At 36.3% G+C, this 26593-nt stretch overlaps 1 protein-coding gene across 2 annotated transcripts; it reads left to right on the top strand.

The window, feature by feature from the left end:
• On the top strand, window positions 1-26304 carry LOC136419192 (G-protein coupled receptor family C group 5 member C). 2 transcript variants are annotated; one of them, XM_066405392.1, is made up of 3 exons: window positions 1-1398; window positions 14049-14132; window positions 25627-26304. In XM_066405392.1, exons 1-3 carry the CDS (start codon window positions 18-20, stop codon window positions 25746-25748), a joined length of 1587 nt encoding a protein of 528 aa, XP_066261489.1. In that variant the 5' UTR covers window positions 1-17; the 3' UTR covers window positions 25749-26304. The 2 variants fall into 2 exon arrangements, with proteins under 2 accessions (XP_066261489.1, XP_066261490.1); XM_066405393.1 differs by lacking the exon at window positions 14049-14132.
• Window positions 26305-26593: the final 289 nt, after the last annotated feature.

Here is a 26593-nt window from a genome sequence, read left to right as displayed (position 1 = left end):
TCTCTTCGGTGTTCAGTATGGCTCGAGCCGTCATCCAACTCGCGGTGATCGCGACATGCGTCGTACTTTCGCTGACCGCGGAAGATCGACAAGCACGATCTGGTGATCTCGATCGAGGACCTCCCGATTACTTCTTCGACCAATTGAGAATCGACAAGAACATGCAAATTTTCCCCATTTTCCGGCTTCCTCCAGTGAACAACTCAAGCAGCAGTGAAACAGTAACAAACCTGAGATTCAAAATCCCTTTAGTTGACGATGCTGAAAAAGAAAGCAGGAAGGTTCCAGAAATGTCTTTTGAGGCAGACGATGAGGTCCAACCTCTCAGAAGAAGAATAGAGATGAGTACCGAGTTCTTCTTGATTCCATCTAGCAGCACTCCTGCGACAACCCTATCTCCAACAGTTATTGTCAAAAGTGCAGGTGATCAAAATGAGAGAATTGCTGGGGTGTTTAGAAATGAAGTGTGGGTGGTACCAGTGCTGGCTCTCTCTGCTATTACCATGCTGCTTATAGCGGGGTTTGAAGTTTTCGTGCTGTGCAAGGCCTGGAGAACTACCCCCAGCAGAAGACACCTGTTCCTAGGGCAAATGCTACTACTAGGGCTGTTTTCCTGCGCAGGCCTAGCCTCAGTCTACGCAGCTTCGCCCACTCAGTTCACCTGCGCCTTGATGCGCTTCGGAACTGGGGTGGCTTACGCCATAGTTTTCGCCTCCCTTCTAGTTAAGTGCGTTTTTCTGATAAGCCTCAATGGTGGCGTGTACCTGCCTGCACCCTACCAAGGACTATTACTGCTCTTCGCTATTCTCATCCAAGTGGCCATAGGGGTGCAATGGTTGCTCACCAGCCCACCTCTTGTAGATACCGTGACTGTAGTTCATACAAATAGAAATAGGTTATTAGTGACTGCTGCTGACATATCGAGCACCCAAGCAATCCCTCTCTGTCGCACTCCATACATGGACATGCTGCTCTCGCTGATTTATGTGATCTTCTTGATAATATTCGTGACGGTTTTAGCGGTGAAATCCCGAGGAATCAGAGACAATTACCGGGAAGCGACCTACATTGGACTGTCAGTGGGTTGCAGCATACCCACATGGTTGATATGGACTATTAGTGGATTAATCGTGAGCGAGCGACATAGAGATGCCTGCATCGCATTCGGAATCGTCATTATGTCGATAATGGTGTTTCTGATCATGTTCATGCCCAAAGGGCGACAGCTAGCCGCCATGGGCAAAGAGGGAGTATATCTGGAGGATAGAGAGGATCGGTTTAGCTCGTTGAGTAGGGCAGGATCCGGGTACTCACCTTCATTTTTCCATTTCAAACCAGTCAAGTACGCAGGGGGCCACGGGAGTAAGCATCAGTCGGTCACTACTTTAAGGGCTGGAGGTAAGTCGGTGAATTTATATAATTTTATATAATATTTACGAGAAAGTAAAGAAAAATGAAAGTTCACATAATATGTGGAAATGATTTTAGCTTGTTTCTTCCAGAAGCAGTTTTCTAATTTAATTAATTTTGTGATGACTCTTCAAAATACTTTAAGGAGTATGGTTCGATTGTCGAGATCATGGACGTGTAAAGAATTATTTCCGTTGGCCCTGGAGATTCGTAATTCGCGCATCTTCAGGAATGGAGATTTTCGAACGTTTTTAAAAAAACCATACGATACAAGATAAGGCACATATGACAAGAATAACTGAAAGTCTTACTGGGAGACCTAACTTACAAGACAAAACAAAACAATCCTGCACCCTTTTTCCTTCGATCGCTCTACTAGAATATTCCAAATGATTTTTTCTTTTCGTTTCTTTTTTTTGTGTTTTATGAATGATTATTTTTCCGATTATTTGTTTTTTGATTTGAAGGTCATTTGTTATCATTTTTGAAACACAGTCGGAAGACAGTCAAAATTTACCTAAATTCATATGTTAAAAAAAAACCATATGACGTGCATTTTATGTGCGACACTGTGTACATATATCATGAGTTTCTGATATTTCTCATAAAATCTTCATGACAATTCTTGTCGAATAGACCGGAAGAATCTACCGATTCCATGAAGTTTTCGACAGATTTTGTCTTGTTTACTGGAATTTTGGATTTCACGAAAGATTTCCTCTTTCATGCTATTTAACTAAATTACACAACAGGAAGGAAAGAGATTCTTTTTGGTCTCCTTTGGCACTCAACAACTAAACAAATTCAGTTAGACTTAATATTTCCATTGATCTTAAGGTTTTCCTCTTGTTAACTGGATAAAAGAAGATACACACTGAAGTTTCTATTACAGGGAGATGTGTCCAACATTTTTCTACGAATTTTTTTCGGATTTTTCACTAACACATTAAGGACAATCATATTTTTACCTTTTTCCTACTACTAATGTGTTTCAAATCAACAGTTACTGATCGTTCAATATAGCATTTGAGAGTGTTCTTCCTATAGAAATCAACCAGAAGCTGTGTGGATAGAGTCGCACTGAAAAAATCTTGTAACCTCGTTTTCCTTGAGAAACAAATTGCAAATTCAAGCCTTTCACAGTTTTTCCAACCCAGAAAAACTTTGATAGGCAAAACACTATCTTGCAGAACAAGCAAGAACTTAAACGACTGGGAATGTGTGTTTATGTGGTAGGTACACATTATTACGTGTCGGAATTCTCAGTACTTAGTACATTATTGGCTAACGAAATAAGACATTGTTTTGCATGCCTTGCCTGTCCTTTATGTAACTCCATAAAATCGGTAAAAAACTTTTATAGCTTTGAATGACGCCATATGAGCAGACATCAGCTGGTTATAGTTAGTTGCATCTTTATAGGCATTAAGTTTTATGACAAACGATATTAAAGTGGTTACCTTCTAAAATTCTTCGATAGAGAGTGTTAGAGGCGAAATTTAGTGAATTTGATGTGATAAAATGTGACTTTTTCCAATGAGGCTGGTCTAACCTGCAGTTATGGCCGATAATTGTAACCTAAATACATAAAATGTATATAAAGAATTGTAAAACATGCCTAAAAGAATTTTCCTCTTTCTTTAAATTGTCTATAAAATTCTTAACGGACTTGATGATAAATGTCCTACTGTGACTTTACTGAATTTCATTAACCTGCCTCAACGAAGAAAATTTATTCTAATGAAAATAACCTCAAAAAGTTAATTTAAATTAAAACAAAGTAATGAACCAGATGCTGACCCATTAGTGGACACTGTTACATGCAACTGCACATAAATCGAGCACGTGTAATATGGTCTAGTTCCTTGTAACCCAATATTGTTTATTTAAACCGTGTTTTTGCCAGATTGCAAATGCGATCTTCAATAGTTTTTGTTGCATTTTTGTGCAATTAGTTTACCTTCAATTACGGTTAAAAAACCTCTTCTCTGTTGGAATAATTAAACTGCGGTGTTAACAATTCTTAATTGCGCTTCTATAGCTGCGTGTATTGATCATCAATAAATTTAGAATAAGTTTTTTACTGATTACTACTATTTATGAGATGTATTACAACAATGCCATTCACATTGGATTAACATTAGTTTCTCATGAAAATTCAGAAAATTTTCATTTTTATGCATGGCTTTATGCACGCTTTGTTATGGGTCTGGTCTTTGCCTGAAACTTCTGTTTTTCATGTAAACCAACATCAATGACCTGCATAAAAATGTATTGATTTATCGCTAAATTAACCAATACCTTAATAAGCAACACTGAATATGTATCAAGCAAACAGTCACTGTGTGTATAATTCTAATTATTATTGGCTTTATGTGTGGCCAGTCTGTTTTATTATTGAAGAAATTGTTCCTTATATTACAAAACAGGAAAGCAACCTGTTCATAGAAGAGAAATTTATTCTTCTTCTGGACGAAAAAAGACGTTTATTTTGCATCTTTCATTTCCTTATAAAGGGAATTGCTTATAACACAATGCACATAGAGAAGATGAGAATCGTACTGAGTTAAGTTAAACTGAGAGATTAAACTGCAATAAAAGATTTTCTTCATGCAAAACTTAACACTCTTTACTGTTTCCTTTAGTTGCGTTTTACCTTCCTGATTTTTAGGTCTTTCTCAGGGAGGGAATGACCTTGGAAAAAATAATTTAGAGAAAAATCGAAGATGTACTGAACTAGATTGTACCGGTGATCTAAACAGAACTTCCTTTAAGCAATTTGCCACAATTTTTAATGCCCTTAGCGGCATGCTACGTCACTCGCGCTTCAAGAGGCCCAAGGAACATTCATCTAAAGATTCAGTTTCGACCATCTCCGCCAGAGAAAATCAAACTCATACCAACTTTTTTTGCAGAACTTTTCAAGAGAAATCTTTTCAAGAGAAAGGAAAATTCAGTGTAGAGCGCTTAACGTGCTTCAATCGAAAAAATGTTACGAGCGTACTTATGTGAATGCAATACTTATACATATGAAACAACGTGTTCTCACATGAGATACCCTAATTCTGGTCAAGATGCTGTGGATGGAAGAACAAGCATCATTTATAGTGCTTGTTTTGTTGAACGACGTTGGGGGTAAAACGTTTTTCCTGTCACTTCTTCAATTCCATATTGATTACGTGCAATTCAAAATAATTGCAGTCTCTCTCTTTGCTTTGGACACAATAGGAAGCTCTCAGGAACGAATTCCTGAATCGTCTTCCTTGTCGAGTTTACGGTCTCCCATCATCTACTGCTACTCGTTTTGTCACGGACGAAAGTTTTTGAAGCCCCTTAATCAACAACAAATCACTAACTTTACCCACAAAACGTCGACATAAAACTTCTTTTCCAAGCTGCTGACGCATTATGGTTAACAGTAATTCGTTATACGCACTTGAACCCATTGGCCATGAAATACGACATATAATTTTACAAGAATACGTTTCATACCGGGTAGAGAAATTGAATTGCACTAATGTTACACATCTCTCCTTTTTTGCAACGACGATTATCATTAGCGTTACAATTGCGGCAAGATGATTGAGCAGGGGCCGAAATTCAGAAAGCCGAATGATAATTATCGTTTCGAATTCGTAAGAAATCGCTTTTGGTCACATCCTAATTTATACCCGAATTTTCCTCGCTTAGGCGCTACTCAGGGAATGATTTAGTTATCTGCGAGTAACTGTGATTGTGATGTGAATTGATTTACTTGCGGGTCCTGAATGGTAAAAATATGCAAAAGCCATGTAATATCGACTTTCTCTAAGCAGTAATACTGGTTTGGCGGTTTAACCGAAACCCAGTGGTCCACTTTTCCATTCCAATTGCATGTCCTGAACTTGAGAGAGGCCCATCTAAAGCGATCAGAACAAAACCCATTAAACTCTCCTTTTTATTTGCTCATAAAGCTACTTCTAGTTAATAAAAATCCGAGACAAGTATTAATTATTATTGAATAGCAGGCCTAAAAGTATAAAAGTATAAAAGGAAAAAGGCGGAATCCTTGGTTTTTATCTGTTACGTCCATAAAGTAAATCGTCATGGGGCCGATTTTCTTAGGCTCGATAAAGGCCCCACTGGACATTGTATCATGTTAATGTATTTCAGTTATTTGTTTTCAGGGCCAAAGATACACGTAGGACTTGTTCATAATTTATTGACAGCGCTGATCTTTCAAGTTGAGTTAATGTATTTTAAATGAGGCTTGTAAATAGTGAAGGGAGCACTCGAATGCAAAATGTTGCATGTATTCGATTAAGTGAACCGTATAACCTCAAATTGTGTACAGCACACTACAACTTTGCAAAGTATTCTTCAATACCTCACATTCTCTTCATTTTTTATGCATTTTCTGTAGTTTCCGTCCAGTTGTAGCACTTCTGATAGTTTTTTAACACTTTTTTAAATCTTCAAAATAACAAAATGGTCACATTCGCGCAGGTAAGCGTTGCGCTACGGCTTTGCAATTCTGTGAAACCCGTAGAATCACGTAGAAGAGGCTACTTTGCGGTATTCTAGAGACTACAGTTTTCTAGAAACAAAGTAAAAAACTGCGATCTACCAAATTGATTTTGCAAAGATTATCCATGGTTTTAGTGTCCATTCCGCTTCGGAATAAAACACAATCAGCAAGACAGATGATGAAATTTCATACATTCTCTGATATGGCAGTTGTCGAAAAAGAATAAATTCGAAAATCGTAAACCACGACCATGGACTTCACATATGGCAACACACCTGAGATTTGTTTTTACCGTAAGAAAATATGCATAAGTTTCTCATTTGTCAGGACTCAGTATCTCGACACGACAACCTAAAATGGCTCGACAATCCAGAAAATTTGGTCTCAAATTAAAAAAATATGTATACGCTTCTCGTTTATCACATCTGGGTAAAAATCAAAGGCGTAGCGTAACTTTACAGTTCACTGGAGAATTCAGTTTTCTAAAAAAATAGACATCAGCAGTGTACGCCAATGAATTTTGTACATAATTTGTATTAGAATAAAACATAATCAGGGGCGCAGATGATGGGTTTTTATAAGTTTCCCGACGTGGAAGTTTTTAAAAACAGCTACTTCAAATTTGAACACAAACGCTCTTGAAATTCGATTCCAAACTAAAGAAATATCTATTTTTTTTATCACGATAATGTCTTGAAAAACAGCTTTCTGAGCAAAAAAATCTACAATATGTGCGGTAATGGATTTAGCATACGGCATTGACATTTCGCTTTTTCAACTCCATTTGCTATCAAAACCCATCATAAATCAGGTGCGTAGAAGATGGGGCTTCAGCTCCTTGAAGTGGCAATTTAAAAAACGAGTGGGTTGTAAATCAGAGATGCACGTCTTTGATTTTCGAATAAATTAACCGAGAATTTTTAGAGGGACGGTACAAGAGGAACTTTTAAAAAAATTTAGAATCTAAAGCGAGAAAAACTAAGTTTAGACACCGAAGAAGTACGCCAGTGAATTTCTATGAGTTAACAGTCTTAAGTTTGTGTTAAAAATCGTGAGCTTCTCAGCTAGCTGGAACATGTATCTACACACAAATCTAAAGTAAGATTATATTCAGTAATCTTTAGGCAACCTGAAATGACCTCAGAATAAATAATGTCGCTAAATCTTGAAGTACCTGAACTGATCCGAGTGTTCTTAGTAAATCTTGCACGTCAGTTAAGATTCTGTCTGTCTAGTGTTACTGAATCAGTAATATGAGCTTTTTTGACACTCGATTCTTCTAGCCCTTATATGAAGAGCTCACGAAGACAACTTGCCTCTTAGAATTCAAATACCCAACTCCAACTTAGAGTCATACATCAGTAATACAAGAACATTTGAATATTCAAATAAGCCTACGATTGTTCTGTTAGCCACCACAATTACCCGAGTTCTAATGAAGTTCAAGACTCGCATACACACGGCGAAGACATTTGTCACGGTCTAAGGGTCACTTTAAGAAGGATGTCCATAAACTCGCGTTTTTATCGGGTTTCCACCACTTTGAAGACTCTGCACTCTGCATACGTAAACGCGCACTTTTGCCATTAATCTTGACCACTAATAAATATTAACCGTAAACACTCAGTAGTACAATGAATGCATAATTGCATGGAGGTGAGTCTACAAGTACCAGTGGAAACAAGCATTAGAATTTACTTGTTGGTTCTTAAATGATCTAGGCAGAACGTGCCACGGTTATCTCTATGATATTGACAGTATCGTGTAGTACCATGATGCATTATAGGCGATTTACATTATCAAAGAATTTCAATACTGTTAAAATAGCTGGGAGAGGCCGTTTGGAACTGTTTTGTTTCAGGGGCACGTACTTAAACTTGCCTCGTGCTAACCACTGAGGAAGCAAGTACCTAAAATCATCTTTTACTTCTTTGAAATAGCATTGTGTAATTGAGCTCAGGGCAACTTTGCTCGAACCAAAAACGTTGATAATTGAGGTTAGACAAAAAAAAACTAATTACAGTATAGTTTATCTAAGGCTGTTTTTACGCGGATTGTGAATGTATTACATTTTGCCTTTGTGGTGTGTCAGCAAGAAACAATTCAATTACTATTACTCCGAGTAGGCCTCCTTGAAGCATGATATAACATGTATGTCGAGGCATTGACCTTAAAAATTTGTACGCAAGAAAATTATATCACTTTGCATTCTATACTCTATATTAACCGATTTGAAATTGATGATATGAGCTGTTCTGGTGGTGTGGTGTCCTCAAATGCAACTTTCCAATCCCCTGGCCAACAAATTCTTAATAGCAGAACAAATCCATCCTTATCTCAGGATCAAAGATTTACGTTTACATTACATTTACGAACATTCCATGTTTAGATTTTTCTGTGCTTCTACGAGATGGGAGTAAGCTGATTGGTTCTTCTCGTCAGGGAGGTACAAACTGACGGCAGGATGCAAGTGAAACATGCTTCTTTGATCTCAAATCGTCATCCATTGCATTCATTTAAGGTATCTTACGGTTCTTAATCGAAGTTCTGCTGTTGGCCTTCTTTTTCTAATATTTATTAAAGCTCTGCTTCCTCGATCTACTTTTGAGGTCAAATCAGCGATTTTCTTTAACATATGATTATTACAAGTGAGAAGTGAATCGACCTACTTATTTGAAGAATTGATAGAAATGCATGACACTTCAATATTTTCAATGATCGATAAGGGTCACATCATTCGTCATTTTGCAGCTTTCAATAACTTAAGGCATTATCTCTGTGAAATTTTCCTATCATTACACACTTAGAGATTGAAGTGTATAGAAAACCATCTTCCCCGGATCTTTCCAAAAATCAAGTTTTGGCTTTGTTCGACTGATGCTTCAGAATAAGTATGTCCACTACGCCTCTGAGTTCGGTTTTCTCAAATTAACATTTATTTTTCAGTTAGAGAAAACATTTAAAATTTGGACCCTCTAGAAACCATCTCATTTTTGGTTTCCACGAGTTTCTTCGAAATACACTCTCGGACAAAATTAAATTATCATTTCAATATTTCCGCCTGTTTTTGCTTCATGATATTATAAAACGACACTTATGATGTTATCGTCCGTAGATTAAATGCCCTGCAGAAAGTCATGAGCGTCTATCTATTTTTGAGTTTCCAGGTATTTTCCAAAAAACTAGTGTTTTTGCCCTTTCTATTACTTCAAGCGTGCTTGTATCAACAACCTTGTTAGTCTTAATCAATTCCGATCCTTTTAAACATGTGCTAATATTGCCTTAATCATTTCCATATTTTGTAACATCAATACCAATTTTTTCTTCTGCTTATAATAATTGAAGTCCTTCAAATAAATAGTCCTTCATTATCTCCGATTACTTCCTATTTCATGTTATGGCCGTTCAGCATATGCGTGTCAGTTCTTCATATTGGCTTCACATATTTCTCATTAAATTACCCAAAAAAACAACCGTACAATACACAACTTCCTGGATTTAGAGTTGATTAATTTGTTTTAGTGCTTAGCTGCGGCTGAAGGTTTTGACCTTAGTTAGAAGAAGAAATGCCGAACCTCGGCAATAATTAACAATCAGCGAAAAAGGTTAATTGTTGTTAGTTTTTCTGACGTTGTTAAGTTCGAAGAGATCGCCGCAAAGTGGGAAAGTAAGACGTCCGTTGACCTAACTCGCTTCGAGTTGAAATAATAAATCGATCAATTAAATACAATTATATCTAATTGCACTTCACAAGGAAAAGGCAATGCAAATCGCTTACCAAATTACCGATTTGTCAGCAAACAGACGAAAAAATCATTTCTCTTGTCTAATTGAGCCCGAAGAAATTGAAACACTTTCTTCAAAAAAACTTGCGGTCAAATTGCTATAATCTGACCATTATATCTGAACTAGATATTGGCTAATAACGATGTTAATGGAAAGTGAGTCGGTTTGATCGAAGAAATTAGATTAATGCATATTAGGTTTGCTATGAGAAGTCAGGTAAATTTGATTAAATCCTATGAAAATTAAATTAAAACAGTGTTATTAGTAACAGTAAATTTTCTTACTGCCTTATGTTCGTGATCTATCTGCAGTTTATCGACCCAATAACCGCCCAATAAAGGCAATTCATCTTGCCATTGTCACAGCTGCCTTCAGCATTACTTATACATTCATAGGTGTGGCCAAGGTACAAAAGTATTCTCCTTTAGTATCAAATATGAAAAATTACACATTGTCCATTGTGTGATAATTAAATGTACGGCTCAGCGCGAACTAATTACACCACATTTAGAGCAACTTTGAGCTATCAACTTCCACGAAGTGTGACGATAAATAAAACAATTAGTCGTTTATTGAAATCTAAAACAAGAATTTTCTTAGAATCGTCTCAAATATCACGTTTTGAGTCTACCTTTGCGCCCATAAACCCACTTCATGACTTCGATACAATGGAAATTCAAAGTGGACGTGTTATTTATGACTAGAACAGTTTCAGTTGAATGCGATTTGCATAACAAGACATATAGAACACTGCTCAATTATTGTTATAAAAACGATTTTGTGCCCTTTTCGAACGCGACGATATAATCGCTTTGTGTGTTGTTGAACTCAGAGGTAATTGCTTCGGACGTGCCGTAACTAATCAGAACACGTGTGACAATTTTCTTGTAATGAGGTATTAGATAGTTTTTGCACGGCATGTAGCTGTACCGGAAGTCTCTAATGTCTTCATTTTCATGGGTAAAATCTATGAAAGTAATAAAGAGAAATGGTAAGATCAGCGCGAAAGAACTGTGTGTCAGATTATCGGATATTACAAAAGAAATGCTTCAGTTGAGGAAGTAAATGACGAGGTGATGATGAAGTACATAAGTCCAAAAGCTTGGAATATTTTTCTTGGTTCCAATGGTATTTATTCATATATTTTTTATTCACCTAAACCAGGGGTCAAACTATTCTAATAAACAAAAGTCTAAATCGCATAAACAATTTGTAAAAAGTTTATTTATATATTTACTACGGTCAATTTCATATTGCTTTAAATTAAATTGAAATGTTCATTTCAACAAGAAAATGTCATCTTATAAAAAAATTGAGAGTCTATATTACCTCCGCCGACCCGTTTGCATGCCTGTAAACGATTCTGCATGTTGTCAATCAGATGTTCAATAAGTTATCGAAGAATTTTTCCCCATTTCCCACTCGCAGCGTCTTTAAGTTCCCCTAGGGTAAGAGGTGGATTACTCCTTTTTCTAATGCGGCTTTTTAACATGCCCCAGACACGTTCTATGCAGTTCAAATCGGGAGAGTTGGCAGGCCATGGCAATCTTTGTATTCCTTTCTCTTAAAGATAATTTTGCGTTGCAGTGGTTCAATGAAGAGGTACATAAACGCAAACTCTTCATCAAATACTTTTTAAAATAAACGCACAATTAGACATGAAACCTCCTTGATGCAAACAACGCCACAGATCTTTCACTCTAGGACCAGTAAAGGAATATGTCCTCCTTTTATAAATCCCACCAAAACATAACGCTTTCACCTTCAAAAGGGACACGGGGCTGACATACTTCCAATCGAGCTTGCCTTCCTGGAACTCTCCAAACCAGCGTTTTTCTTAAATCAGTCTAATCCCACCGAAAAGCATCAAATTGTTTATCTTGTAGTTCTCAATATTCCAAACTTTCTGACATGTATGTATGTGAGAATTCTAGGAGTTAGAAATAAGGCAAACCTTCATTATTGAAAGAATCGAAGTAGTTAAGTCTTCAAGAGAGATCTTAGAAAATGCAACTTGAGTAAACACTCCTTCCCTCTCTCTTATCGTTATGGTTGAAGCCAAAGCTTGTTGAGTTGTCTCATGGATTAGACCAGGATTCGCTACTGGATGAAAAAGATGGCGTAAACACAGCCGAAGAAAACTGCCAAAAGATAACTAAAACGTAATTTAAAAGAAGAATAAGAGAAGGAGAGGGCGTAGTAGTGACGCCAAATCGTAAAGAAATGCAGAGTAGAAGAAAAGAAGTAAAATGAGATATTTCTTCACATTTGCATTCCATGTTTCAAGACATTTTAAATGGGTTTTAATCCCATTTTTGCCATTAAAAATCGTTCTTTAACAAAACCGCTTACAGTTAAATATTTCACATTCCCAGCACATATCCGAGACCGTATCGAAATCGAACGGGATTTTTCATTACACTACTTCTCCTTTACCTTCGGCCAGTTTAACCTTCCCCGTTGAGACTAATTAAGGATCTTTTCTACAGTTTACACGATCGGTATGATATTTCCTCATACTCGTTTTATCGAAATTCAGCCGGTCATAAATCTTGTTGACAGATCTTGCTTTCATCACCAGGTGTGTTTAATCTTCTCGAGAGAGCACTCGGTGTTTTTCTATGTGAAGTGCAGCCACTGTTTACGTACACCCTAGACTCTTTGGTCAATGACATGTGGAATACTATTTGCGGATTTACTACTAATATTACCGGCCATGAAATCGGCTTAATTAAAACTTACTGCATGAGCTAATTAGAGGACGAGATTGTAAATTGAAGCATTATATTGTACATAAAGCGACTCACTCACTCACCCACCATGCAAATAAATATTTCAACTTACTTCAAGTTTGCAAAGGTTTTCTATTCAGGTCAGTTCAGGTTACTTCATAATTTTCAATCTTCCTCGTCAGATTAGTTCGCATTACTTTAAGATTTAGAACACATCTTTTAAGGTTAGTTTTAGAACAAAATGTTTCTATTCGGTCAATAAGGGTTACTTAGAAGTTTAGACCCTTTCTCGTCAAGTTAGTTCTCTTACTAAAGCATTTTGAACGTTTTCTGTTGAGTCAAGTAGTCCAAACCGCTTGAAGGTTTAGAATATACCTTTTCCAAACCAGTTTCGGTTGCTTAAAATTTGTTTATATTGCTAGCAGATCTAGAACCTATTTAGTCAAGTCAGTTCGGGTTACTGCAAGATTTAGAACACACCTTGTCAGGTTAGTTCCACTTAATTATAGTATGGAAACTACATCTGTTCAGGCTAGTTCGGGTAACTTCGTAGTTTAGGACATTTCTTGTTCAGCCAATTTGTGATACTAGAGTATTTAGAACGTTCTATGTTAGGTTACTTTGGACTATTTCAAATTCGCGAACAATTTCTACTGAGGTCAATTTTGGTTGCTAAAGTGTTTCTATTCGGGTGACTTCAGATACTTCAACTTTGAAGTATTTCTGTTCAAGTCAACTGTGGCTTTGCTGCTAGGATTACCAATCACCAAACGGTTTTAACTAAAACTTGCTGCATGATCTAATTATGGAACAACATTGCAAATTGAAGCGTTATATTGTACATAAATCAACTCACTCCCGCACTCATCTCGTGTAAATAAATACACAGAGTGGGCCAATGAAAACTTTCTTAGGGGTTGAGGTGGTGCAACGAAAGAAAAATCGATTTGCAGTTTTTATTGGCTCACGCTGTATACATAGTGTGACTTAAATTATGACTTTAATTTCAAGAGGTGATTTCCTTCCAAATAAAGAACGTAACTAAGTCTTACAAAAGTTCATTTGCGTAACACAAGATTTTTTAAAATCTTTCAAGGTGTAACAAAGATTGACCGCTTTTGGTTTTAAGTGGTGAGTCCATGTCCTCTACGCCGCTAATTTTTATTGAGGCAAATAATGAATTTACAATAATTATGAATCTAGTTCAAGCATTACTCCTGTAAAAAATCATTGGCGTGACGGAGGAAGTTTTTCGAATTGTCAAGTTTTGGAACAAATCTGGTCAAAATTGACCATCTTATATAATCAATTTAATTTAAGCAATTAATTTTTATGAGGCAAATCGTTAAGGCTCCAATCCTAGAGAAATTAATTGGCCCAACATATTTTTTTTAGTTTGTTATAGGTCTGGCGCTAGTTTTATCTAAAGCAAATCCTTAATTTTTCAAAAATAAAAATGTAGTTGAAGCTGAACCCCAAGAATTCGAAGCCTAACAAATCGCTAGCATTATTTCTCCTGGGGAATCACCTCCTGAAATGGAAATCATGATTTGCGTTACGCCCTGTATAAGGCACATTCATCACTTCACCCTGTATATATTGGCTTTTTTCAGATTTGGCTTTGTGTCCGGCACCGCCCAGTTACACCCGCCTTTTCCAGTATCCCCCGGGGTATTATTCCACACGGTACCTGCCAGGTGTGTACAGTACTGATGCTGATGCATGGTTCTGTAGCTTTTTGAAGTATCTGTAGTTTGCATGTCTGTACTAAACAAGGGGGCTTCCAAATTTACCTTGAGCATTCAAGTTCATGGAGGCTTGCTACCAGTAAATTAAAGCCGTCGATGTAAACGCAGTGTGTAATTACTGAATACGAAACGACTGGTAGAACAAATACATGTATATGTATGCAGCCGAAGATTGATACCTCGAGTCGAAGAAAAGAAGAAGGGTTCACGACTAGTAATAACTCAAAATTTTTTCGATTTCGAATTGCGAGCTAAGCTTGTAAATCTCCGTTTACTTCGCGTCCGTAAAATGGTGCGTACATAGGGGTTTTAATGGGTTCTGTGCACCTAATTGTGATATATTCCTTCGTGGCTTGTTGTCGGTAATAGGTTCAGTTTATAACCCCCTAAGGTTCCCGGGGATTTTGCCAATATACAGTATCTGGTTACGCCTCTGGTGAAGAGGTCTGTCTGCAGCTAAAAAGGTTGCAAAAAGAAGCAGCAACTAACATTTTAATAAGTTGTTTGACGCTTTTCATGGCATCATGACGGCACATCTAAAGGAACAATCCGTCGATGAATCTCAGAGATAAGTTGGTAGTAAATTTAATAAAGTTATGCGAGGAGGTGTACCCTTTAATTATGTATGATGATTTGTGTCTATAGTCTCCAAAGGCAAGGACGTTTTTCACGGTTGTCTTAGCGTTTTTCTCGTCTGGGACTTGTATGTAGGTATGCTAATTAGGAAAGCTCCAGTGAAAGTACTCAACTTTTCTTCATAATTGTAGCAAGGTCTCGAGATAAAATTTTATGGCTTTCTCTTCATGTTTCATTTTATTTAAGTGAATATATTTTATCTGATTTAACTATCGAAATGCCAAATCAATTAAACAATGAGACAGTAGTTTCTAATCTGTGGCCAATAAATATTGCAGTTGAAGTACGACCTGGTACCGTGCAGAATCAGTGTGGGTGAGTGATTTTTGCATAGTGGATAAATATGTAGGGTACGCTAAATAGCTGCTTGTCAGGCTTATAGACCCGAGTAGAAACTAGAAGAAAATCATAATAAAGTTGTATTAGTAACGCTTTTTTCTTCTGCGTAAAGTAGTTATGAGATTCGTTTGTGCACATTATTCAATTAAATTAGTGTTTAACATACCATCATCTTTCTATCAGATAATCAGATTTTATGTTCTCTGAAGCGATGGATTCAAGGCCACTGATGATCAGAAATCATGAAATCGAAATATTGCATTGGCTTGGAGGGCATCAGATCCCGGCCTGCGTCTCCTCCATACTTCCACCTCAAATATTTTTCTCAGAGAGCAAATTTCTCCTCTTTCTCCTCTCTTTCTTTCGTTCACTTCTTCTATCTGGCAATCGTTGTAATTCGCCTGTACTTTCAGGTGAAGCCCCATTCCTCTCACCCGTTTTCGGACAACAACGCTTTCAGACCTCTCTGTTCGAAAACTCTCAGATCTTCCATAGTTAACAACGATTTAGAATGAACACGAGTCTACTACTTTACTATTGCTTTCCTTCTGCATGGCAATCCAAGACCCCATGCTCCTCGACTCTTTATTGATAATAATCCCACAACTTTAATCTATACACACTGGTACTAAAATATAAAACCACCCATTCCATTTCGATAAATTTTAATGTACTGCCCATGTAATTATAGTTTTAAAATATGATCCTTCCCGCAGAGATTCGAACCGATACCTTGAGACTGCAGATTTAATTTCTGGAGCATCAGACACCTGCTCTTGCATGCGCACCAGTTTTCAATGATGTACAAATGTTTATTAATGGAGCAAATATACCGAAGATTATTCTATAGTTATACAGGGCCATCCAACGACAACTTGACCCCCCGTTAATCTTGAAAAATAAGGACGGGAAATTTGCAAGAAATGCGTCAAAACAGTTTTTGAGGGGGGCAAATTTTTACGTAAAATTCAACTCCCAAACTTCACTCTTATGCGCGTCACCGCAAAACTGTCAAAAATTTTAAATGGCAAGAGGGTCATGTGACCCCTTAAATTCAAGGTCTTTCAAAAATACATTCAATGGTGTAATTCAATTCAGAATCTATCGATTAGTTTTCGAAACAACAGCTATAAATTTCGTAAAAAGTGCAATACAAACTCAGTTAAATGGTACGTAAACAATAAAAAAAAACTTGTTTGTTGATAGGAGATTAATTTGTTTTCGATTTTGTGCTTGCAAACAGTATTTGGTTATTTTTATTTATTTATTTTTCTTTTTTTTTCTTTTTCTTTTTTTAGCAGCCTGTTTGTGAGCACAAAATCAAAACCAACCCAATTTCCTATGAACAAACAGGTTTTTTCATTGTTTACGTACCATAGTTCAAATCACGTAACTTTATGCACGTTGCAGGCTTCATACTAGCAGTGATGCCACATCTTTTCAAAATTAATATGTAGCAGGAATCGGTACAACGCTATCAGTATTCAGCAGTATTTAACAGTATTCAACACTTTTTCTACTCATTCATAAAAATCCATTAAATACTTACGATTTTTGTACATATGAATTTCGTCGCCGATAGCACTAACATCTAACAATGATACGTCAGTCACTGGCTTCTTTCTGCTTCGATTTTTCTTGGGGAACGTAGTCTCACATTGCATTTCATTGCCGCTGATACCTTACTTACAGTAGACAAACTCAAGTTCAGTGCATTCGAAACACACTAAATAAAACGAGAATTTATAATACTCAATCCCAAAGCATTCAAATTCGATTTACCTCTTTAACTGAATTCAATGGCGACAAAGGCCCATTATTTTCCAATTTTCTTTCAAAATAGTTGATAAGAGACGCTATAAGCTCCTTACGCCGATCGTTTAGGAACTCGGGCATTATACCAACAATAATATTAACAACACCGATAATATATAACCAGGAGTGCTATTTTGATTTTAAGAAGAACAAATTTTACCGCTAAAGTTGAGGAGCCAAGAGCACAACGGCTCAAAACACTTAAACCAACACGTCAACAAATTAAGCGGCCATTGTGCCAAAAAATAAGGTTATGTTTAGACGTTCAAATATATCTTTATTCTTTTTTAGTATATTAGATTTATATAACTTGTCATTTTACGTAACGCGGCTCTTAATCGTAACATTTTTTGACGTAAATAAAAAGTTACGTGATTGGAAGCATATTTAACTGGGTTTGTATTGCTTTTTTACAAAGTTTATAGCTGTTTTTCTCAAAAACTTATCGACAAATTTTGAATTGCATTATGCCGTTGAATGTAGTTTTGCAAATCCTTTAGTTCGAGGTGTCACATGATCCCCTGTGCCACTTAAAATTTTTTAGAGGATTGCTGTGACGCGCATAAGGACGAAGTTGAGTTTTATAAAGAAATTCGTCCCCCTCAAAAACTGTTTTGGCGTATTTTAGAAATTGTCCGAGAAGCCCTTATTCTTCAAGATTAAGGAGGGGTCAAGTGTTCGTTGGATGACCCTGTATAACACTTTTGATGCTGACCTGGCAGTCTTCCGCAATTCTGCTAATTCACAAGCCCTCTTCCTACTGATGTTTCAGTTAATGGAAATGTTAAGCATCTGATCATTGCTAATGATCCTGGTCGACGTTAATGACCGGTACTTTAAAGCGAAATTCGAGGTTTGCCATGCAAGAAACGCACTCACGAAAAGGGAAACTTCTCTTCAACGTCACGTCTTTGACATTGATCTTCCTTGTTGAGCTCACATTTACATAACACTTCCATGTAATGGAATTTCGCAATTAGTGGTCCTTTTGGTGCTTTAGTTGCACGTAATTGTACTTAAAATCCTGTAAAAATCGATCTCGCTTCATGCCTCAAAGGTCATGTGTGAGTCCATCTAATAGTAGGTATATTACAGTTAATTAAAAAAGAAATTCCGATCCTTCCTTGAGCCCGCACGATATAAGGTAATTGGAATTTTGATGCTTAACAATTTTTTATTGCGTGCAAGGAATATTAACGACATGGTAAATTTCTTAAACTGACGTAAAAATTTTAAGTAACGTTAGGTTTAATTAGAGCGAAGTTAAGTGAAATTTCCAAAAAGGCCCGCTCAGCTAACTGTAAACAGTAAAGGAACATGGCATAAAGTATCCCTATCTAAATCTCTAGATGTATGTAAAGCTGACACGTTATTATCAGCCCAAGGAACATTAATATGGCAATTTACATTCAAATTTCACAGTCATGCCGTAAAAAGACCTAAGGCTAGTTTAGCGCTGAAGACAAAATAGCGACCATTAAAATTCAGGGGTAATTCCTGCATAAATCTCTCAACTTTTCTCGGATCTCGTAAACGAGCGGTTTGGCCAGCTAAGTCGAACACATGTCAATGAAGCCAACATAGATAAAAGTTGAGCCGTAGGTATGAATGAAGTGTCCTCCGAAGTGGGACATTTTACTGCCCTGAGACGAAACATGCTAATGGGTGAAAGCAAAGTAGATAACTGCAGCTTTACGGCCTGGCCAGTTCTTTTTGGCAGAATGTGAGAAGTTGCCTTGAAACGGTAAACCAGCAAGAATCAACACTTAAGTGAGTCATTAACGCACGTCTCAAAAGTTTTGGTGCAAGATAATAGGCAATAATTTATTGTAATAAATAAAAATGTTTGAACGACCTGTTATATATTTTAATTAAGAACTTAATTCGAAACGCCTGTATTACTTTAAATTAAATAAAGAGGTCCATGCTCCTTCACGAGGCGCAGTTTTCTGCGAACGTTAAACCTTAAGTTTTGGACAACTTCAACGTGACTTTCGTGCAACTTTCCGAGGAGTCTACGTCGTAGTTGTTCTTTATTTCGTGCTTACCACCTTCCATCATGTACTTTGCCAAATAAAAGTGCCCAAAAATCTTCAATTGGACGGGTATGAGGCAGATTGGGAGAATTATCGTTTTTTTTTGGTACAAAAATAATGTTGTACTCACGAAACCAATTTTGCCTCTCCCTAACATAATGGCAGAATGCCAAGTCAGGCCAAAACATTATGCCGTTTCCATCGTGATGTTGGCTGACAAAATCATTTAATTTGGTGAGGCAGTTGTGAACATACAGGGTGATTCAAAATTGAATGCAAATATATTAAGAGAGTATTTTTGAGGTTAAAATAAGACTGTTTCTTTCTATAAACCTGTCCAAAAATGCACCCTCTCGGAGCTGACATCATGGAAAGTTGGATAAAAAAAGTCGATGATGTCAAATTGTGACCACAATTATCGATTAAATTTCATGAAAATTTGCGAGCCCTTGTTTTTTTAGACGCTCTATTCATTTTTTGCTTCAAAAATTATGTAAACTTAATTTCAGAAGGGTTAGAGGAGATCTGCACTTTGCACAGCTCACATTTTGTGTTTTCACCAAAAATTATAAATTTAACAATTCTTATCTAATAGGCCATAAAAAAAATTTAAAATTTTGATATCTTACGTTTTTTCGATGCAACTAACCGTTCGCAAGAAAATCGTTGTTGAACGAAAGAGTAGTGCTATCAAAATCAAACAAACTAAAAAACTTGATGGGTTGTGACCGCTGTGACTTCGTCCTATTTATTCTTTTTTTTAAATATTTTCTCTTCTAGTTTTTAGTATTTGTAATTATTGTTGACACTTTGATTAAGTTGAAACTTTTCTCCCTGTTTTTCGTTCCTCAAAAGAGTTAACTGCAAAAAAAATGCAAAATGTAGACCCCCTCCAACCCTTCTACAATTAGGTTTACATAATTTTTTCATTAAAAAAAATGAGTATTGTGCCTAAAAAACAAGGGCTTGCAAATTTTCATCAAATTTGATGGATAACTGTGGTTACAATTTGACATAATTGATTTTTTCGCCTAATTTTCGTTGACTCCAGCTCCGAAGGGATGCATTTTAGGATACAGATTTACAAGAAGAAACAGTCTCATTTTGACCTAAAAAATATGTTTTAAAATATTTGCACTTAATTTTGAATCATCCTGTACGTATGTGTTACTGTCAAGAGCTTGACCCGTAACACGTCCCACATAAGGTCGTGATATGCCTCTAGAGGAAATCGCGCACCAAACCAAAACCTTATCGGCGAATTTTGCTTTTTCCTTGTATTTTACGTCGTCAGGACACTCCTCTACATTGTCCGTATAAAAACCACTGTTTCCTTTTATCTCCGAATTGGAAAGGAAGAAATATTTGTCATCGTCCAGGATAATGAGTCTCTCGTTAGCAAAATGTAATCGCTTCAGTTGACGACAATATTGCGGTATTTGTTCGAACTGGTTTGGGGTATATTTAGGACGCCTTTGTCTTTTTCTGTATTTTAGGTTACATCTTGCTAATTCCCGAGACGCCATATCCTTTGAAGTACGATATTCACATGGTAATTTTCTCATGGACACTCCAGCTCTATTTTTTGCTCTCCTTTTCGATCTTTTTGCTCTTCCTTCGTTAAAACTCCTTGGCCTCCCATTTTTTGGAAGATTTATGCCAGGTGTCCTTTCTTCGCATTCAACAATTGTACGATAAATGCTTCTACGAGAGATATTTTGGGGTTCAAAAATTTTCACAATTGCACTTTTAGCTAAACCACCAACTAAATTATAAATACTTCTTAAATCTAATTTATAATACATTTTAATAGTAGTGACAAGGCGAACTATTATGTGAAATTAAAGCGTAGAGAAATAACAATCTTCTGTTTCCAAGGCCGTCTTAATGTTTTGGCATTTTCTTGCATTTGAAACCCATTAAACTTTGTGCCGAAACTTTTGAGACATACAGTAGATCAAAAAAAGTATTCATACTCCGAGGCAAATCCCATTTATTTGCAATTTTCCCAACGGAAAAACAATTTAAATCATAAAAACTTCATATATCCGCACAAATAAGGCATCATTAGATAAATTTCTGAAGAATTTAACCAGGAAACTGCGCCTTCGTCCAAAGAAAATAAAGAAAAATGTCTTTAGGTACGCCCAAAAAAAGTGTTCATACACTGATGTTTTGGTTTAATTTTTGCCACATTCGCCATTTTCAAATTCCATTTATTTGCGATAAGTCTTCACTAGTTCACTTTAACACAAGTTAAAGCAAAAAAACAGGAAAAGAAATTAGCGAAGATGTCAAAAAGTTGATAATAAAATATCATTAGGAAAGAAAATCTTATGGAAGAATAGCAGAATGTGTTGAGATAAGTTATGCTACTATTCCGTACATTATACAGAACTACAAATCAACAGGATTTATGACGTTTTGAAAGGCCACGAAAAATAACTCAACGAAATGAAAGCTTTATCCTCCAAGCCCTAACAACCAGATGTTGGAACAAACAGTTGTTTGTTGAAATAAATCTCCTTTAGTAAATTTATTTCGTTGAAGTGAAAATACATAATTATTGACATTTTAAAAACAGTTCTGAACCATTTTTGCTTGAAATTTAGAAATATTTCTTTGAGTAACATATTTAAATAAGTATCTCTGTCGAAAAACCCTGACAACTAAATATTGAAACAAGTAAAAAATTTTTTATTATAAACATCAATTAATAGGATGTAACGTCTCTTTTAGCTTTTATAACCGCTTGAACTCTATCGGGCGTTGAGTCCACAAGACTTTTACAAAAATCAGGGGTAAAGTTAGCCCACATTTCTTGCAATTCAACGCGTAATTGCCGTAAAGCTCGCTGAGGATTTTTCTTAGTTGCTGCTTCGTTTTATGCCGAACCGTCTCGATTGGGTTAAGATCCGGGCTACTGGTGGAATGTAATAAAATCCTAACATTTTTTTCGCTAAATCATTTTTTGGTAGATTTTGCAGTATGAGAAAAAGCGCCGTCTCACTGAAAGATTAAATCGCGTGACGGAGGTAATTTTTCTGCATTAGGAAGCAACACATTTTGAAGGATATTTTGATACTTTGGCGTCTTTATTCTCCCTTCTCTAAAACGTACCATGAGATCGTTTAAATTTCATATCTAGCCAGCTGTGGAATTTTACACAAGAGAAATGGAAGATAAAAAGTAGGTCGTAGCTTGATCATGCGCCGCAAAATGACGTTAAAATTAATATTTTGTAAAGGAGCCGAGTGAGGTTATGTTACTTTTATCGGCATACGTTATTTTCTTTAATAAACTTCACAGCTCACTAGATACGAAATTTGAATGATCTTTCTATGGTTGTCTCAAGCCTTCGGAGGACGTACCACCCCGCACCATAATGCCTCTTCGAAATTTCAGTGTCCTTTCAAAGCGATCTTCATGGAAAGCTTCAGTTATGTTTCGAATAAGACGTTTTTGAAAATCTCCTTCCCAAAACATCAAATTTGCTTTTGTCGCTATAGATGATTTTGCTCCAATCATTTTCGTCCACAATACCTTTGGTTTGGTCCGAGAGTAACGGTTCCTTATTTGATCAGCCGTTAATAATGGTTTATCTTTGGCCTACAAAAATAGTAGAAAATTTGCATGAAAAGTGATATCAATCCTTCCTTATAAAAGCTAATACCACCTTTGTGGATGCACTTTCAACAGCATTCTTTGGAAAGGTTCATACCAGTTTCATTGTTCCACCTTTCAGTCACTTCTCGCAAGCTATTTCTCCTGCCAGAGTTTTTTTTTACAGATTATCACAGAGAGGTTTGTAGATGCAATTTTTGGCCAACCCGAACTATTACCAAGAACATGAATGTTTGCTGTTTTTCCATACTTTCTAACTATATTAAAAACAATGGTCATTGCTAGAGACAACTCTCCAGTTATCTCACGCATATGCTTTTATGGTACTAATCAATTATAATTTTTCTCAGTTTTTGAGAAGTAGATTTTCCATATATCATGATTGCGATTAACTTTATAAATAACTATTTTTACTTGATGTATTGACAAGCAAACTTGATTTGTGCCGTTAGCAATATTGCCTGTTAATAGGTATGCATCTATTCCCTAATCAAAAAGCAAACAAAGCAACACTTGTTCCATTGTTCCAATGTTTAATTGTTATTGTTTTTCGACAGAGGTACTTGTTTAGATTTATTACTCGAAGAAGTGCATAGTTTTCGAGCAAAAACGATTGAAAACTGTTGTTATTATAATTATAATATTCCCACTTTAACAAAATAAATTTATTAAAAATTTCAGTCTAGAAGAAAATGTTAATATACCCATGGTTAAAACCGCACCATTTTTAACATACAGAGTGACAAAATTCGATTTTTTTTCATTTTTTGCTATTTTTTTTTAATATACCTAAAGATAACTTAATGAAATTTCACATCAATATGTTTTTTAAGAGTCTTTTGCTTCTTAACTTTTTTTGGAACACTTTGTATGAATTCTGATTTCACATTTAGATTCCTTCTTCATTTCTTTAACTTTTTGATCTCTTGCATTATTCTCGTATCTTTTACTATTTACGGAAAATTCGCACAAATAGCTGCCGATGCATATTAAATATTAAGGGTAAAAAACTAATAATTATTATTTTATTTTATATATTAATGCTTATGATTCATTATTAAGAAATACTGCAGATTTTCTCTTGCTTCCTTTACTCCTTCCTTAATATGCGGCAGCTATTTATGCAAGTTTTTCGTAAATGGTGAAAGATACGAGAATAATGCAAGAGATCAAAAAGTTAAAAAAATGAAGAAGGAATCTACATGTAAAATCAGAATTCACGGAGAATGTTCCAGAAAAAAATTAAGAAGTAAAAGATAACACGTGGCCTAGAAAAACATTAGACCCTGTATATGGAGACCAACGATTTTGACATTTTCTTGTAAAGACTCTTAAAAAACATAGACATACGAAATTTCATTAAGTTATCTTTGGGCATACCTAAAGAAAATTCCAAAAAAAATTAAAAAGTCGAATTTTGTCACCCTGTATATCAAGAACGGTGCATTTTCGACCATGGGTATATTAGCATTTTCTTCTTATTTTACGGAGTACTATCTGAAACCTCTGAAATATTTGCATGATGTTCTGTTACACCCTGTATATATAGTTGTCAGGGCTCGTACAGCAAATTAAGAACAATCTGCGTAGAAAAAACTTAGAGCCCTTTTAACTAGCCAAGACGATTTTAAGTGGCGCCCCTTATTAGCTGCAATAAAACCGACAGCACTAGCTTGTTTCCCACATCCGAAAACCCCCAACTACCAAATTTTAGTACCATAAGTCAAAAGACTGTGAAGATATGAAATAAAATCAAAAGCAAAACTTAAACTTTAACACCCGGTATCTTTGTTAATATTAACTTTCACTATACAACATCTGCGCTGAATCTTAATATTTTAACGGCAGGAATCTGCCGTTGCTCTTTGTCCCATTACTTTTGAGACACCCTATATAATACACCTCATTTGTTAAAAACACCACCGCAATCCCCTGATCTCAATCCGTTTGAACACTTACTTAAATTGTTTTTCAGTTATGAAAATTGCAAATAATTGGGATTCTCCTAGGCGTATGTATACTTTTTTGACCTACTGTAGGTTGAAATGGTGGTATTAGCGGGTTTCCTCAAAAAAATCCAATCTTGTATTCGACACGATCTCATCGAGGGGACATATCTAATGCTATTTGATTGGCATTGATTCGAAATGAATTTCATTGCTGCCTATAAAGAAAGCAGGCCTTCAAGCCGCCTTCAAGATGATAGTTGGTTAGTCAAATCGGGCAGTTAGCACCCTATAAAGTCAACAAGAATTGGACAGTTCTTCGTCGTGGCCATCGTGAAGATTAATTAACTCCGAAGGTCCAGTACCTCAACCCTTTCAAACGTTCTTTAAGGTAACCGCCATTTTTGATAATTCTGTTCTGCATAAGATCAACACCGGAGTACCAGTCCTCAGTCTTCGCCAGTCCATCAACCACTTAAGATGTGACAATATCTCTGGCTTATGTGACTTTGCAATTTCCTTTAATTCTTAAGCAAATTAATTCGTTGGGCGCCTTCAGGATGGCGGACAGTTTATTGCCATCTCGATGACGACGACTCCGACACCACGAGCAAATATTCCATAGACTTTTAATTAGAAAAGGTTCTGCACGGACTTAAATCGCCTCTTCTCAGATTTCTCTACCACTACATATTAAATCAGCTGGGCTAACTGCATTTTGTGGCGGGTGTATAAAATTCACGTTAACCTTAACGGTATAAGACGAGATCGTACAATTGTGAACCCCCTTAAAAGGCTCTAAATATGTCGTGAGCGCATTAACACCAACACAAGAGACTTAACACCGATCCTTCCTATGTCGTCTCTCTAACTCTTAACCGATTAAACCTACACGTGTTACGGTGGTAAATGCTACTGACGTTATTGCGAATTTTGATCACTTTCTTTGGAGTTCGACCGGTTTCGACCTTATTAAAACAGTTACCCAGATAGTTAAGCAGAAGAAGCAAGTCGCGACTATTCCTTCTGATATAATCTTGTTTTTAGGTGGTCTCTATTTGCGGCCCGATGATGGTAACTTGTACACCACCCTGGAGCCGACCCTGAGCAGCAATCCCAACGTGTACTTCCAAAGAGGAAACGGCCTGCATCCTGGCATGATGTACTGAATTTTAATCGAGAATCGCCCAGAAGGAGCTTTGAAGAAGCAAAGAATCACAAGTGCATTTGTGCATGCAAATCAAGCGGAATTGTAAATTATTGTCACCAAGACAGAAGCACTTGTAGAGGTGCTAAAATTCTTTTACTCCTTTCTGCGAGGACCTCGAAGCATCAGTTTTAACGAGTTTTTGGTAGTTTTTCATTTTAGTATTTATTATAATCCATTATGCTACTTATAAGTAAGTAATTGTGTAAATATCCGAGTTTTTTAGTGCGCAACCGAGTTTAAGTACCATAGTAGCAATAAGGGTAGACACTGAATACGCTAGGTACTGGAGGTACTTAGGTATTATTACTGATGAATATAAGTTCTCATTTTCTCCTAAGCGTAGATTTAGGCACTGTAGCGATAGCGAAGAGGCATTAATGAGGAGTTGCTTAAGTATAATCTCTGATTCTGTTAGGAATTTTTAGCATAGAATAGACAACGAACTGTAATAGTAGGTACCATTGCTGCTTCAAGTATTATTATGGTAAATAGCAGTAATATATCCCTAAGTTAAAGCAATTGCCCTTATCTGAAAGAAAAAGCACAAAAACCACTGTCATCGCACATTGTTTATTAAATCCATTAACCAATTAATCACCGTTCATGTACACTATCATTAAAGTATCATCTATCTCAATTGGCTTAATGGTATAATAGCAGCACCAGTCGTACTTGGAACGTACTTTTTCTGCGCCTTTTTTCCTTATTCCTTATCGAGAATAAATTAATTCTCTTGCAATAGGCCGTACCTGGTGATAATTCAATACATTAAGTTCAGCAAATTGGTTCGGGTTATCTCGTCGC

The sequence above is a fragment of the Euwallacea similis genome, chromosome 2 (assembly GCF_039881205.1).
Source record: "Euwallacea similis isolate ESF13 chromosome 2, ESF131.1, whole genome shotgun sequence".
NCBI lineage: Eukaryota > Metazoa > Arthropoda > Insecta > Coleoptera > Curculionidae > Euwallacea > Euwallacea similis.
Note: the sequence above shows the minus strand (reverse complement) of the source record. Positions and strands in the feature narration are given on the sequence as shown.